The 14,347-nt window shown below is 41.9% G+C and overlaps 1 protein-coding gene across 1 annotated transcript in view; it reads left to right on the top strand.

Annotated features, from left to right (window-relative positions):
* Window positions 1-14,010, top strand: part of nav2a (neuron navigator 2a) — a 331,375-nt gene extending 317,365 nt beyond the window's left edge. Inside the window, 7 exon segments of the mRNA XM_034163924.1 lie at window positions 5,190-5,425; window positions 5,606-5,757; window positions 6,382-6,453; window positions 12,180-12,376; window positions 12,456-12,574; window positions 12,705-12,905; window positions 13,746-14,010. Of these exon segments, the coding sequence (XP_034019815.1) occupies window positions 5,190-5,425; window positions 5,606-5,757; window positions 6,382-6,453; window positions 12,180-12,376; window positions 12,456-12,574; window positions 12,705-12,905; window positions 13,746-13,871 (1,103 nt within the window). The 3' untranslated portion in view covers window positions 13,872-14,010.
* Window positions 14,011-14,347: the final 337 nt, after the last annotated feature.

Genomic DNA, 14,347 nt, shown 5'->3' with positions numbered 1-14,347 from the left:
AGAAATTTCTGCAGCACAACCAGGGCAAAACTGAAGTCTTGCTTATCTGGCCTGAACCAAAACTGAAAACATGGGCAGTAAATTCATGTTAAAGAAAAATTAAGAATCTATAAGGTATCTTTGACACAGGTCTCAGTTTTATGGTACATATTAGAAATATAACAAAAACAGCATTTTATCATTTGTAGAACATTGCACTACAGATGCAATGTTTGCTCCGAGAATACTGTTGGAGAAGTACAGAGAAGGCCAGAAAGAGTTACGTTGTGTGTTTGTAAACTTAGAAAAAGCTTATGATAGGGTGCCAAGAGAAGAGCTGTGGTATTGTATGAAGAAGTCTGGAGTGGCAGTATGTTAGGGTAGTGCAGGACATGTACAAGAGTAGTGTGACAGCGGTGAGATGCACAGTAGGAATGACAGACTCATTCAAGGTGGAGTTGGGATTACACCAAGGATCAGCTCTGAGTCCTTTCTTGTTCGCATTGGTGATGGACAGGTTGACAGATGAGATCAGACAGGAGTCTCCATGGACTGTGATGTTTGTAGATGATGTTGTGACCTTTAGTGAGAGTAGAGAACAAGTTGAGTCTAGTCAGGAGAGGTGGAGATATGCTCTGGAGAGCAGGGGAATGAAAGTCAGTATGCGTAAGACTGAGTGTATGTGTATGAATGAGAGGGAGCCCAGTGGAATAGTGCAGTTTAAATACTTGGGGTCAACTGTTCAAAGTAATGGAGAGTGTGGTAGAAAGGTGAAGAAGAGAGTGCAGGCAGGGTGGAGTGGGTGGAGAAAGGTGACAGGAGTGATTTGTGACCGAAGAATATCAGCAAGAGTGAAGGGGAAAGTTTACTAGACAGTAGTGAGACCAGCTATGTTGTACGGCTTAGAGATGGTGGCACTAACAAAAAGACAGGAGGCAGAGCTGGAGGTGGCAGAGCTGAAGATGTTGAGATTCTCTTTGGAAGTGACGAGAATGGACAACATTAGGAATGAACATATCAGAGGGACAGCTCAGGTGGGACAGTTTGGAGACAAAGTCAGAGAGGTGAGATTGAGATGGTTTGGACATGTGCAGAGGAGGGACCCAGGGTATATGTGGAGAAGGATGCTGAGGATGGAGCCACCAGGCAGGAGTTGAAGAGGGAGACCAAAGAGGAGGTTTATGGATGAGCTGAGGGAGGACATGCAGGTGTTGGTGGGACAAAGGAAGATACAGAGGACAGGGTGAGATGGAAACGATTGATCTACTGTGGCGACCCCTAACGGGGACAGCCAAAAGAAAAAGAAGATTATTTGTAGAACATTGCCAAAGTGACATTATTACTCTCTCAGGCCAGTGCAGAGACACTGATTGATGCTTTTATTACCTACAGAACTGATTATTGCAATGTTTTTTTCTTGTCTTGCTAAGAAAAACTTAGCTCATAATTCAGCCGCCCATCTGTTGATGAGGACCAAAGACAGAGTGCACGTCTCATCATGTGAATGAATAATTCACAGATGTCTCACCTGCCTACAGTCCTGGTAAACGTACTGGGATGGTGCTGCATTATTTAATACATGATTGCTTTAACTAGACCTCTTCAGTTTGTCAGGTTAATAGTGATACTCTTTCAAGCATCAAAAATTAATTAAGCCTGATGCGAATCCTTTTACATGTAACCCTAACAGCTTCACCCATCTTCTGTTGTTTTCTAACTGAGGGTTTCCTCAGCATGCATTCAGTGAAATGTATTTCAGTTATCTTTGTTTGTGTGAATGTCTGCTTTGCTAATGTCACCATAACTGGTTTATTAGTTGACAATTTGTCCTTACTGTTTGTGTGCACTCAGTGAAAGAGAGAGCATGCGTGCGAAAGAGAGAGAGGGAAAGAGAGAGAACAAAACAAGATAAATATTAAATGGTTCATTTTTCACGCTTGTCAGTTTAGATTTATCTTGTGTGGGTGCACGCGTGCGTGTGGATGATTTTTTTAAAACTATTGCAGGGAGGGAAAAAAGTCACGTGACTGTTATCCTCTTCAGAAACCTCACTTTTTTTTCCTTCTTTTGATCGGAGCTCCACACAGCGTTCTGTGACTCAAACTCTGGATTATACAATTCATGGACAAAACTGTGGTGACACAGACCTGATCATTGCACACTTATTGGCTGTGATTTTGAAATGATATCACTCTTTTTTCCTGAGTTTGCATCCAAACTCACGTCAATGGATGATCTGCTGTTGTCTTTGTGCATCCTTCACGCAGTCATGGGGTGCTCTGTGAGGTGTTATTGCATGACCTGTGTGGTGTTTGTGCCTCTTCTGGGCTTGGCAATGCTTCTGTGGAAGTCAGGTGCAGCTTCATACTTCAACAGAACCATTGGGATCATGGTGGTTTGTGAAATAATACAGAGAGGACCTTGTATGATCCTGGTGGCAGCTGAGCACCTCTTTGGTGTCATGCAGCATTCAACGGGATTTCATTACCACACAAGGACTGCTGGACTCCGATGGCCAACTGCCAAGAAGTGAAGGTTTGTTACGCACAGTCCCAGATCTGGGCCGAGTCGTCTGAGAAGAGTGGCATCTCACAGATGCTCAACGACATGCAGTGTGAATACCTCTGGTAAAAGGGTCTGACCGTCATCCACCTGAATGCTTGTAGCCTACTCCTGGACAAGATAAGAGTTTTGGCGATAAACAACAATCTCGCAGCTATTGGCCTGACTGAGATGTGACTAGATGCAACAGTCCTCAAATCTGGGGTAGAAATTTCTGGCTATCTCATAGTGCAGAAGGACCATAATCATGGAGGTGGAGGTGTATGTATGTACATTAGGAATAACCCTCCCTTCAACCCCAGGAAGGACATTGGAATCAATCTAGAAATGGTCTGGGTTGATCAAGTTACTGTAACGTGTGTGTTGGTTTTTACAAATAAATGTGTATTTGTAAATGTCATTTTTTTCATTTGTAAAAAAAAAGGCATTTGCAAAAATGAAATTTCTGTTTGTGAAGTGTAATTCATAACAAATTGTGACCAACAATCACACATTGGTCGCTATTCACACTCCTGTCCAGCAAATGGCAGTGTTCTATGCATTTTGATTCTGGGGGTGGGGGGGTAATTGAGCGGAGAATCATTTTCCTGTAATGTCTTTTGGCATGTGTGCCTGTTAATGCTCAAACCTTCAGAATTAGCACATTACTGTAAAAGATATTTTAAAGTAATTGATATTTTGACTTTGTAAAAATGATAGAGTTGCTGTTAATGTTGATAAACTTTCCAGAATTAGTTTGATTTATAAATGAAACCATGAGTGAAAAGTGCTTTGCGTTTGATATCTCCTGTCCACTGTACTGTTGCATGTGGAAAGTAAATGAGCATTTTTTTGCACCAGCAGTAGCAGCAACCTGTCTGATCTCTTTTGCTGGGGGACAGCGGTCTGACTGTTGCAAAACACGCAACAGATAAGAACCAACATGGATGATTATAGGGTTTATAAATGTTTTGACTGTTAAGCTTTACTCACTATGCCAGCAAAAAATGTAAGCAGACTAGCGGAACTAAATTTAGAGGAAGCTAATTGGTCCACTGATGGTTTTCAAGGATAGCTGAAAAGCTAATCCGCTAACTAAAATGTTAATGTCGCTAATTAGTTAATAATAGTTATTAATACTTACCATATTAGCAGAACTGTGCTCACCACTGGCACTTACCAATATGAACTAGTCAGGATGTTTCAATTCAATTTTCAATTTATTTTCCTTTATATAGTGCCAAATCACAACAGAGTTGCCTCAAAGCGCTTCACACAGGTAAGGTCTAACCTTACCAACCCCCAGAGCAACAGTGGTAAGGAAAAACTCCCTCTGAGGAAGAAACCTCAAGCAGACCAGACTCAAAGGGGTGACCCTCTGCTTGGGCCATGCTACAAACATAAATTACAGAACAATTCACAGAACAATTCACGGACGAATATACAAGAAATGCTATTGGCGCACAGGACAGGAGGGTCGCCAACACGAATACAACTCCCATCTCTGGATGGAGCTGCACCTTAAACAGAGAGAAAACACAGAATTAGGCATCAGAAAGACAAAAAATACTGTATAATTTGCCAGCATTAAACAACAAGAAAAACAGAGAAATACTAAGGTGATCGCCGGCCGCTAGCCCTAAACTTCACTAAAAGAGTAAAAAGCGTAAAACAAAACTGTACCAGTATGCTAGACATATGAAAGGGAAAATAAGTCCGTCTTAAGTCTGGACTTGAAACTTTCCACACAATCTGATTCTTTTATTGATGCAGGGAGATCATTCCACAGAACAGGGGCATGATAAGAGAAAGCTGTGTGACCCACAGACTTCTTATTCACCTTAGGGACACAAAGTAGTCCTGCATCCTGAGAACGTAAAGCCCGGGCCGGTACGTAAGGTTTAATTAGGTCAGCTAGGTAGGGAGGTGCCAGTACATGAATAATTTTATAGGTTAGTAGCAGAACCTTAAAATCTGATCTCACTGGGACAGGAAGCCAGTGAAGGGATGCCAAAATAGGTGTAATGTGGTCGAACTTTCTGCTTTGTGTCAAAAGTCTGGCTGCAGCATTTTGAACCAGACCCCTAATGCTAGACTGTGGTAAACCAGAAAATAGAACATTGCAGTAGTCCAATCTAGAAGAGATAAATCCATGGATCAGGGTCTCAGCATCAGCCATAGACAGGATGGGACGAATCTTCGCTATATTTCGCAGGTGGAAGAAAGCAGTCCTACATATGTTACCAATGTTAAGCTTAAATTAAACCTTATTCATAACATTGTAAATTATAAAGCTACAAATTAATTTTCTGCTATTTTCAAACAATACACAATCGACATTCAGTCAGAACTCAAATGAGTAGCACATCTCTCCAAATACCTTTTGTGAAGTGCCGTGGTAAAGCCTCATTTTGTTATGCTAGTATGGTATTATGGAATAGACTACCAGGTCATATTCAGAGTCAAAAGGACAAACCCCAGTTCAAAACACTATTTAAACTTTTTTTTTACCTCCAGTCCTCTCCTTTAGGTCAGCAGTTGCCAGTCGATAGCGTTGTTTGGGTCTCCTTGTCCTGAGATTATTGTCAGAGCAGCAGCCGCAGAAAACTCTACTGACCAACAGTTTAACTTGTGGTGATGTCCTGACGCATCTGTGTATCTGTGTGCAGGTGTGAGTACTGAGAGCGTCGACTCGCTGGTGTTTGAGACGCTCATCCCCAAGCCGATGCTGCAACGCTACCTCTCCCTGTTGAAGGAGCACCGTCGTGTTATCCTATCGGGTCCCAGCGGCACAGGAAAGACCTACCTGGCCAATCAGCTGTCTCGACACCTGCTGCTTCTGGAAGGACGACCTCTGACCCCGCATGCTGTTGTCACATTCAACGTGGACCACAAGTCGATTAAGGTATATGCCCACATGGGAGAGGCCTGCTTTAGATCTTGTGAGGGTAACAGTAGTGTGGTGGTGTTCTGGCGGTGTACGTGTTTGATTATATTTTTAAGAATTTCATGGATTCTAAATGCAGAAAACCCTGTTTCTCCAAGATGGCTGCAGTTTCTTGTGTGTGTGTGTGTCTCATGGTAGGAGCTGCGTCAGTACCTGTCGGGCCTGGCTGAGCAATGCAATGGTGTCCCAGGCGCTGAGAGCCCCCTAGTGGTCATCCTGGACAATCTACATCATGTCAGCTCACTGGGAGAAATCTTCAACGGCCTCTTCAACTGCAACTACCAGCACTGGTCAGAGTTCACTCAAGTCATTTCTATTCATCACTTTTTGATTCCACACAACCACAGCGAAATACGTCCAAAAAAAAGTCAGAGTGGAACACAGCAATAACTTTTTTAAAATCAAAGTACAATCAGTCAGTGTTACAAATAAAAGAGGACGTTTAATCACAGTTAAAATGGCTTGTAATCTGAAATGTGTTGTCACGTCTCACTCACCAAATTAACATTGAATTAACACATACGAGTGTTTTTAAAGATTTTAAAGCAACTACATTTAATACAATTTCTGACCGAGAGATTATTCATTTAATTTGATTTAACTGAATTCATGGACTTGGATCCTGATTGTTAAATGTAAATCCTGAGTGCGATACTGTCCTTATCTGCCCCTGGATTTGGACATGTTCCAAAATTTAATGTGTTCTTCCATGCCCCACCAGTTTAATCAAAATTGCTAAATTAGTTTTTGTATAATCCAGCTGAGAAACAAACACAACCTCATTGATGGAGGTAAGAAGTTCAGAGTGATCACAACAGCCGCTGACGTCGGATAAACCTGACTAGACAATAATTGATGTATTTTTTATTTTATTTTATTTATTTATTTATTTTTTGGTCTCTCTCTCTGTCCAGCCCCTTCATCATTGGCACCATGAGCCAGGCCACATCTTCTGCCCCCAACCTGCAGCTTCATCACAACTTCAGGTAAACCCCTCCTGAGAGGTCTCAACACACATTTCTTCTCTGTGGACCAATGCTCTTGATGTGAGTGCTGACATACAGTATATTCTACAGAGCCCCAGAGAATTGTGACTACGAAATGCTATCAGTTATCAAGTTGTTCACCAATGAATATGGTTTTATACACTCCACCAGGTGATTTCACTGATTAACTGATTCCATCTGCTCAGAGTGATATTAATCAGTGGTGGAGTCAGTGGCTGCAAAGAAAACCTGCACCCTCTTGGCCCTTTCTGGAACAAGTTGCTCACCCCTGCTATAAATGATAAATTTTATATGGTTTTCTTCAGGGTGTAAAAAGCCATATTCATTGGTAAAACTACTTGATAACGATTTTATCATATACCTATAAATCAGGGGTGGGCAACATGATCCAGAAAGGGCCAAGAGGGTGCAGGTTTTCTTTGCAGCCACTGACTCCACCAGGTGATTTCACTGATGAACTGATTCCATCTGCTCAGAGTGATATTAATCAGTGAAATCACCTGGTGGAGTCAGTGGCTGCAAAGAAAATCTGCACCCTCTTGGCCCTTTCTGGAACATGTTGCCCACTCCTGCTATAAATGGATAAATGTTGTATGGTTTTCTGAAGGGTGTATAAAGCCATATTCACTGGTAAAACTACTTGATAACGATTTTATCATATACCTATACGAGGTCTGTCAATAAAGTATAGGTCCTTTTTATTTTTTTCAAAAACTGTATGGATTTCATTCATATGTTTTTACGTCAGACATGCTTGAACCCTCGTGCGCATGCGTGAGTTTTTCCACGCCTGTCGGTGACGTCATCCGCCTGTGAGCACTCCTTGTGGGAGGAGTCGTCCAGCCCCTCGTCAGAATTCCTTTGTCTGAGAAGTTGCTGAGAGACTGGCGCTTTGTTTGATCAAAATTTTTTCTAAACCTGTGAGGCACATCGAAGTGGACACGGTTCGAAAAATTAAGCTGGTTTTCAGTGAAAATTTTAACGGCTGATGAGAGATTTTGAGGTGATACTGTCGCTTTAAGGACTTCCCACGCAGCGGGATGTCGCTCAGCGGTCCCAGGCGCCGTCGTCAGCCTGTTTCAAGCTGAAAACCTCCACATTTCAGGCTCTATTGATCCAGGACGTCGTGAGAGAACAGAAGTTTCAGAAGAAGTCGGTTTCGGCATTTTATCCGGATATTCCACTGTTAAAGGAGATTTTTTTAATGAAAGACGTGCGGACGGATCCGCGCGTCGGGACGCAGCCGACGCGGTGCAGCGGCACAGGAAAAACACCTCCGTGTTGATAACCATTTGTAAAATCCAGGCGGCTTTTGATGGCTTTCAGTGGAGTGAGTATCTGAGAAATTGTTTAACAGTTGGGCATGTTCCAACTTGTCCTTAAGGCTTCCAACAGAGGTGTTTTTCCTGTGGTGGAGCGTCGTGGCGGCTGCGAGCCGACGCTGCAATCCAGCCGCACATCTTTCATTAAAAAAAATCTCCTTTAACAGTGGAATATCCGGATAAAATGCTGAAACCGACTTCTTCTGAAACTTCTGTGTTCTCTCACGACGTCCTGGATCAATAGAGCCTGAAATGTGGAGGTTTTCAGCTTGAAACAGGCTAACGACGGCGCCTGGGACCGCTGCGCGACGTCCCGCTGTGTGGGAAGTCCTTAAAGCGACAGTATCACCTCAAAATCTCTCATCAGCCGTTAAAATTTTCACCGAAAACCAGCTTAATTTTTCAAACCGTGTCCACTTCGATGTGCCTCAAAGGTTTAGAAAAAATTTTGATCAAACAAAGCGCCAGTCTCTCAGCAACTTCTCAGACAAAGGAATTCCGACGAGGGGCTGGACGACTCCTCCCACAAGGAGTGCTCACAGGCGAATGACATCACCGACAGGCGTGGAAAAACTCACACATGCGCACGAGGGTTCAAGCATGTCTGACGTAAAAACATATGAATGAAATCCATATAGTTTTTGAAAAAAATAAAAAGGACCTATACTTTATTGACAGACCTTGTAAACATTGGTGGGCACACTTCCGATAATCCAATAACAGATAATTATCGAAGATAATGTTTTCATTATCGGATTATCGTTTTAGATAACTTTAAAAACCATTATTTTTAAAGGTTATAACCTCTGCAAACATAAGAGAACTGCTTGTATGAAAACCGTCTCAATCCTCTGCTGACAAAGGAGAAACAGCCAAAAAAACAAAAAACATTTCCTTTAACACCATACCGATATGCTGGCAATATCACCTAAGTCATCCAGAGGCATATATTTTTAACGTATGGTTCAAATTTTAACCAAACTAATTTTGGACAAGTTATTTAAAATTACTGTCATGTCTGAAGTTTTAGAAAGTGAAAATATCAGATATATGTTTTAGTTTTAAAGTAATGTGCTAATTTTTAAGGTTTTGTGAGCACATGCTCTGCCCCGCAGTGCATTATGGGTACGATGATGTCATCTCAGTACGTCACGACAGGACAAATGCATTTCAGACACTCTGTTCAGGCTCCACGGACAACAGCATTAAACTCTAGTGCCTAAAACTCTCTTGAATATATTCTCTGCGTTTATAGATGTTGGTCTTATATTTGCGTTTGTTAAATTCCACGCATTTTAAATGTAGCAGAGAGGGATTATCTGGAATTTTGTTTTCAAGGCCTCTACTGCCATCTACTGGCCAGTAGTGTTCATGGTAGTATTCGCCCTAAGTACTAAGCGTCTGGGAACCAGTAGATGGCAGTGTTCTATTTATTTTGACCTCAGTTATATCAGATGATTGTCAGATCAACTTTTTGGCTTTGCAAATGGCTTTTTTTTTTTTTTTTTTTTTTTTTACAAATGAAGTTTAAAAACAAAACAACAGCAAAATAATAATAATAATAATAACAACTTTACAAGCCAGTTCTGCAGTGTTTGCACAGGCACAGTGCAAGCGTTTGGATGCTTGTAGCTTTCAGCAGCAGGAAACCCTCACAACGACCGACCACAATAATATATCAAACAGGTTTGATTCTCATTCGACCATACGATCGGCGATCAGGAGGTGGTCGTCAGATGTTGACCGCAGCTTGATGCTCCATGTACACTACACGATGCAGGACGCACGATTAAGCTGAAACTCGGTCCAAAGAATTCCTGCATGAAAAATCATCTCGCACAGTGTAAAACACGTTTTACATCATAAAACATGCGCACATTCTCTCCACATGCAAAACATTTTGCGATGACACTTCCAGGGCTCCGTAAAAATGGCTGTTTTTACAAATAAAAAATGGAATATTTTACAAAAGCACATTTATCTTTAAACACCAACACACGACAGACGTCACATTAACATGTTGGTTTACATAATGAATGACTGAACCAATCAGTGTTTAGCAGAGGCACTTTTACCCAGAATCCTTTGCGATCTGTCTGTTACTAAACCTCAGAATTAGTGCATTATTCAACATTAAAAGATATATGTTATATTTTAACTTTGTACAAATGACAGAATTGACATTAATGGAGTTATTCTATCGGTATTAAGGTTATTTATAAATCAAAACCATAACTCAGCATGACTTTATTTTTCAAGACCGCCGCCTGACTGGAGCATTGTAATTGATAGAGAGCTGGTTTTAGGGCTGCTCTCAGGGTGCCTCTGTGTGGGGAGCGCTGTAGTAAGTAAGAGCTTCCAGCAGGCGCAGAATGTTGAAAGAAAAAAGTGTGGTCTCATTGTTTGGGTCTGTTGTTGCTTTTAATATTACTAGAAGTTATTAAGTTTGTTTTATTAGTAGTTGTAAATGTGCCAGACATAATATTGGAATTTATCTGTTATCTGTAACTTCCGATACATTTTTGGGTGGTTTATTGTTTTATCTTTATCGAAGATAACTTTTTAGTTATCTGATTATCTGTTATCGAAGTTAATTTTTTGGTTAGCTGTGCCCACCACTGCCTATAAATGTTGTATGGTTTTCTGAAGGGTGTAAAAAGCCATATTCATTGGTAAAACTACTTGATAACGATTTTATCATATACCTATAAATGATAAATGTTGTATGGTTTTCTGAAGGGTGTAAAAAGCCATATTCATTGGTAAAACTACTTGATAATGATTTTATCATATACCTATAAATGATAAATGTTGTATGGTTTTCTGAAGGGTGTATAAAGCCATATTCATTGGTAAAACAACTTGATAACGATTTTATCATATACCTATAAATGATAAATGTTGTATGGTTTTCTGAAGGGTGTATAAAGCCATATTCATTGGTAAAACATCTTGATAATGATTTTATCATATACCTATAAATGATAAATGTTGTATGGTTTTCTGAAGGGTGTAAAAAGCCATATTCATTGGTAAAACTACTTGATAATGATTTTATCATATACCTATAAATGCTAAATGTTGTATGGTTTTCTGAAGGGTGTAAAAAGCCATATTCATTGGTGAACAAGTTGATAACGAGTTTATCATATACAGTGGTCCCTAGTTTATCACGGGAGTTATGTTCTAAAAATAACCCGCAATAGGCGAAATCCGCAAAGTAGTTAGCGTTATTTTTTACAATTATTATAGATGTTTTAAGGCTGTAAAACCCCTCACTATACACTTTTCTCAAACAGGCATTAACATTTTCTCACTTTTCTCTCCTGTGTAAACACTCAAAGTTCAAACCTTAGTAGAAAAAAAAAGAACGTTTTCCTATAAATAATTATGATGGCTTTTAGAACTAATGAATTTAATTTTCACGATCAACCTACGAGGTTGGACACGTAAGAAATTATTAATAGTGACTCACCAGTATTTCACAGTTCCTCTGACCGCGCCTCTTTGTCGTGGCGCCGCTCCACTGTCCGGATTGGCTGATTACTCGGGTGGCATGAAAAATATTACCTGTCCGCAAAAAGGGTGTATTGCTATTTATTCTTTAGTGTTTTATCCAATCATATTGGCGTATCATTTATAGGTATATGATAAGAATTCATATTCAAATTTGAACCACCTGACTTCATGGTAGTATTTCGTGGCAGCGAAGTCATTTGGTTCCTGGAGACCTGCTTATCACTGGAAGTTGTGACCGGAAGTATTGGAGGATCATGACATCTTTTCTGATCGAAATACCACGTTGTTTACACTTTGTATGCATCCACCGGTAACCATGATCCTTTTCGGGACCTTGCAGTTGGTCAACAATGAAATCCGTCCCGGCGTCCAAGTCGTACCTTCGCCGGTAAAGTGACCTGACTCTCAATAGCCTGTGTAAATGTCTCTCTTTAATCAAGGCCACCACTGCTTGACTGTTAATATAGCTTCAACCACACCTGCTCCTAATTTCCATCATCCATTAAGGAGGTGGCAGGTAAATCTTTCAGTTATAAGCAAAACTAGTATTGTCATGAGACTCTTGCAAAAACTGGATCGATAAGTCCTGCTAAATATTTCCATTTCTTTTGTTTGTTTTTTTTAATCCGGTACTGTCGTGACATCATTTCTCATAAAAGATGGAACACTCTGTCTCTTGTTCTGTCCACACGTGTATTTTAGAATGTCATGTGACTCTTTCCGTATGTCATGTGACCTGTAATTGTGGAAAACTGTTTCCATTGCAAATTTTTGGACAAACAGTGGCTACGAGTTTCATGTGCTGGAAACCATGATGCTCCAAGTACATTAAAATGATGGTTTGGTGTTTGTTTTTGGGCACAGGTGGGTGCTGTGTGCAAACCACATGGAGCCTGTAAAAGGCTTCCTGGGCCGCTACCTGAGGCGGAAGCTGATCGAGACGGAGATCAGCACCCGAACACGAAACATGGAGCTGGTGAAGATCATCGACTGGGTCCCCCGGGTTTGGCACCACCTGAACCGCTTCCTGGAGATGCACAGCTCGTCCGACGTCACCATTGGTAAGATTACGTTTTGAGCGCTGAAAATGTTGCGTTACGATAAGTCTGCATAGGTGTGATCGCCATCTGCTTCCTGCAGGACCTCGTCTCTTCCTGTCCTGCCCCATGGACGTGGAGGGTTCCAGGGTTTGGTTCACTGATCTCTGGAACTACTCCATCATCCCGTACATGCTGGAAGCAGTTCGGGAAGGACTTCAGGTGACACACGTGGTTATGATTGCAGTGTTTTAGTAACCGGCAGCTGCATTGTGAGAAGCATTATTATTATTATTAAAGTATTGAAAAGCAGTCATAGATGCTGATGTTCACACTTCCTGTCACTCTGCAGCTTTACGGCCGCAGAGCTGCATGGGAGGATCCAGCCCAGTGGGTGATTGACACTTACCCCTGGTCAGCCACACCCACTCCAGCTGATTGGCCACCGCTGCTGCAGCTGCGTCCAGAGGACGTGGGGTTCGATGGTTACTCCGCCTCAAGAGAAGGAGTGAGGAAAGAGGCGGCCCAGAGTGACAGCGACGCAGACCCGTTGGTGAGCAGAAACCCCCGAAGAAGAACTGACATGTTTGTTTTAATCTGTTACTGATCACTTCTGCAGAAATTAGCCCCGTCAGACTGTCAAAAATATCAAGTCAGCATGAGTGCCCATCACCGAAGAAGACGAACTGTGAAGGGAAACATAGTCATGACTGGCGACAGCAGAATGCAGTCTGCAACCTGTCCACTAGATGGCACTAAATTCTACACACTGTAGCTTTAACCTGATTTTCAGTTTTGTATGTGCAATGCTGTGGAAAAATGTCAAACAAAGATGTTGCAAAACCAATGAAACACTGACATGTGCGAGCAGTGGTACAGAGGTTAGCCCTCCTGCCTATCAGGAAGGTCTTGGTTTCAAACCCACAAATGCATCAGTATCAAAATGGATCTGCTGCAGCAAACAGGACCAGCCAAAACACACACACACACACACACACACACACACACACACACACACACACACACACACACACACACACACACACACACACACACACACACACACACACACACTTGCAACAAGAGATCAGTAGCTCCTGCTGATTTGTCACTTTAGACTGAACACTTTGAATCTTCTTTGATTTGACACAGAAAAAGTAGATGGAGGTCATTGCCCTCTGAACTCGCATGAGAGGGTCTTAAGAAGAACTTGCGTCCTAAATCTTGAAGGCGTTGAAGGCCACGCTACAGGAGTTCTATGGGATTTCTATCAGAACCCGGAACATGTATTTTCTTACAGGATTCTCTTTAGTGTTACACACCATGTGACAAAAAATACACAACTGTGAACGTGTCCAGTATTTAATACCTGTGTTTTGTGTGTAACCGTCAGATGAACATGCTAATGCGTCTGAAGGAGGCTGCGACGTCGTCCAGCCCGCAGAGCTATGACAGCGACTCCAACAGCAACAGTCACCAGGACGACATCCTGGACTCGTCGCTGGAGTCCACGTTGTGACGGTGCAGAGCAGGCGCAGCTTCGCCGCAGGAACCTTATGGACAGAGGACTTCTCGCTGAGAGCATTTCAAACCACACAAACCAGCCAGCTTCATTTGGGTGCAGGTAACCCAAATATTTAACACAAAGCAAACAAATGGATCACTGCGTTTGAGAAACGGAGCATCGGACGTTTCTACTGCTGTGGTTTTTTTTTTTGTTGTTTTCACCGCTGTGGCCCCTGGTTCCTCCTGTCAGGAGCCTTTTAGAAACATCTGCTTCAGATGCAACTGTAACCCGTCACTGTCTCACCGTCATCTTAAATCATTATCACTGGCTGCAGTGCAGCTGCATTGGCTGCAGGTGGCGCCACAGGCTGACTGCTGTAAATCCTCCACAGCTGTGCGTTAATGTCGGAGGGTAAATCCAGCCAAAGTGAATGTTTGCCTGGGGATACAGCTGAGGGGCCGCAAACCCATGGAGAAAAACACTCTGCT

This window comes from Thalassophryne amazonica, chromosome 2 (genome assembly GCF_902500255.1).
Source record: "Thalassophryne amazonica chromosome 2, fThaAma1.1, whole genome shotgun sequence".
Lineage (NCBI taxonomy): Eukaryota > Metazoa > Chordata > Actinopteri > Batrachoidiformes > Batrachoididae > Thalassophryne > Thalassophryne amazonica.
Note: the sequence above shows the minus strand (reverse complement) of the source record. Positions and strands in the feature narration are given on the sequence as shown.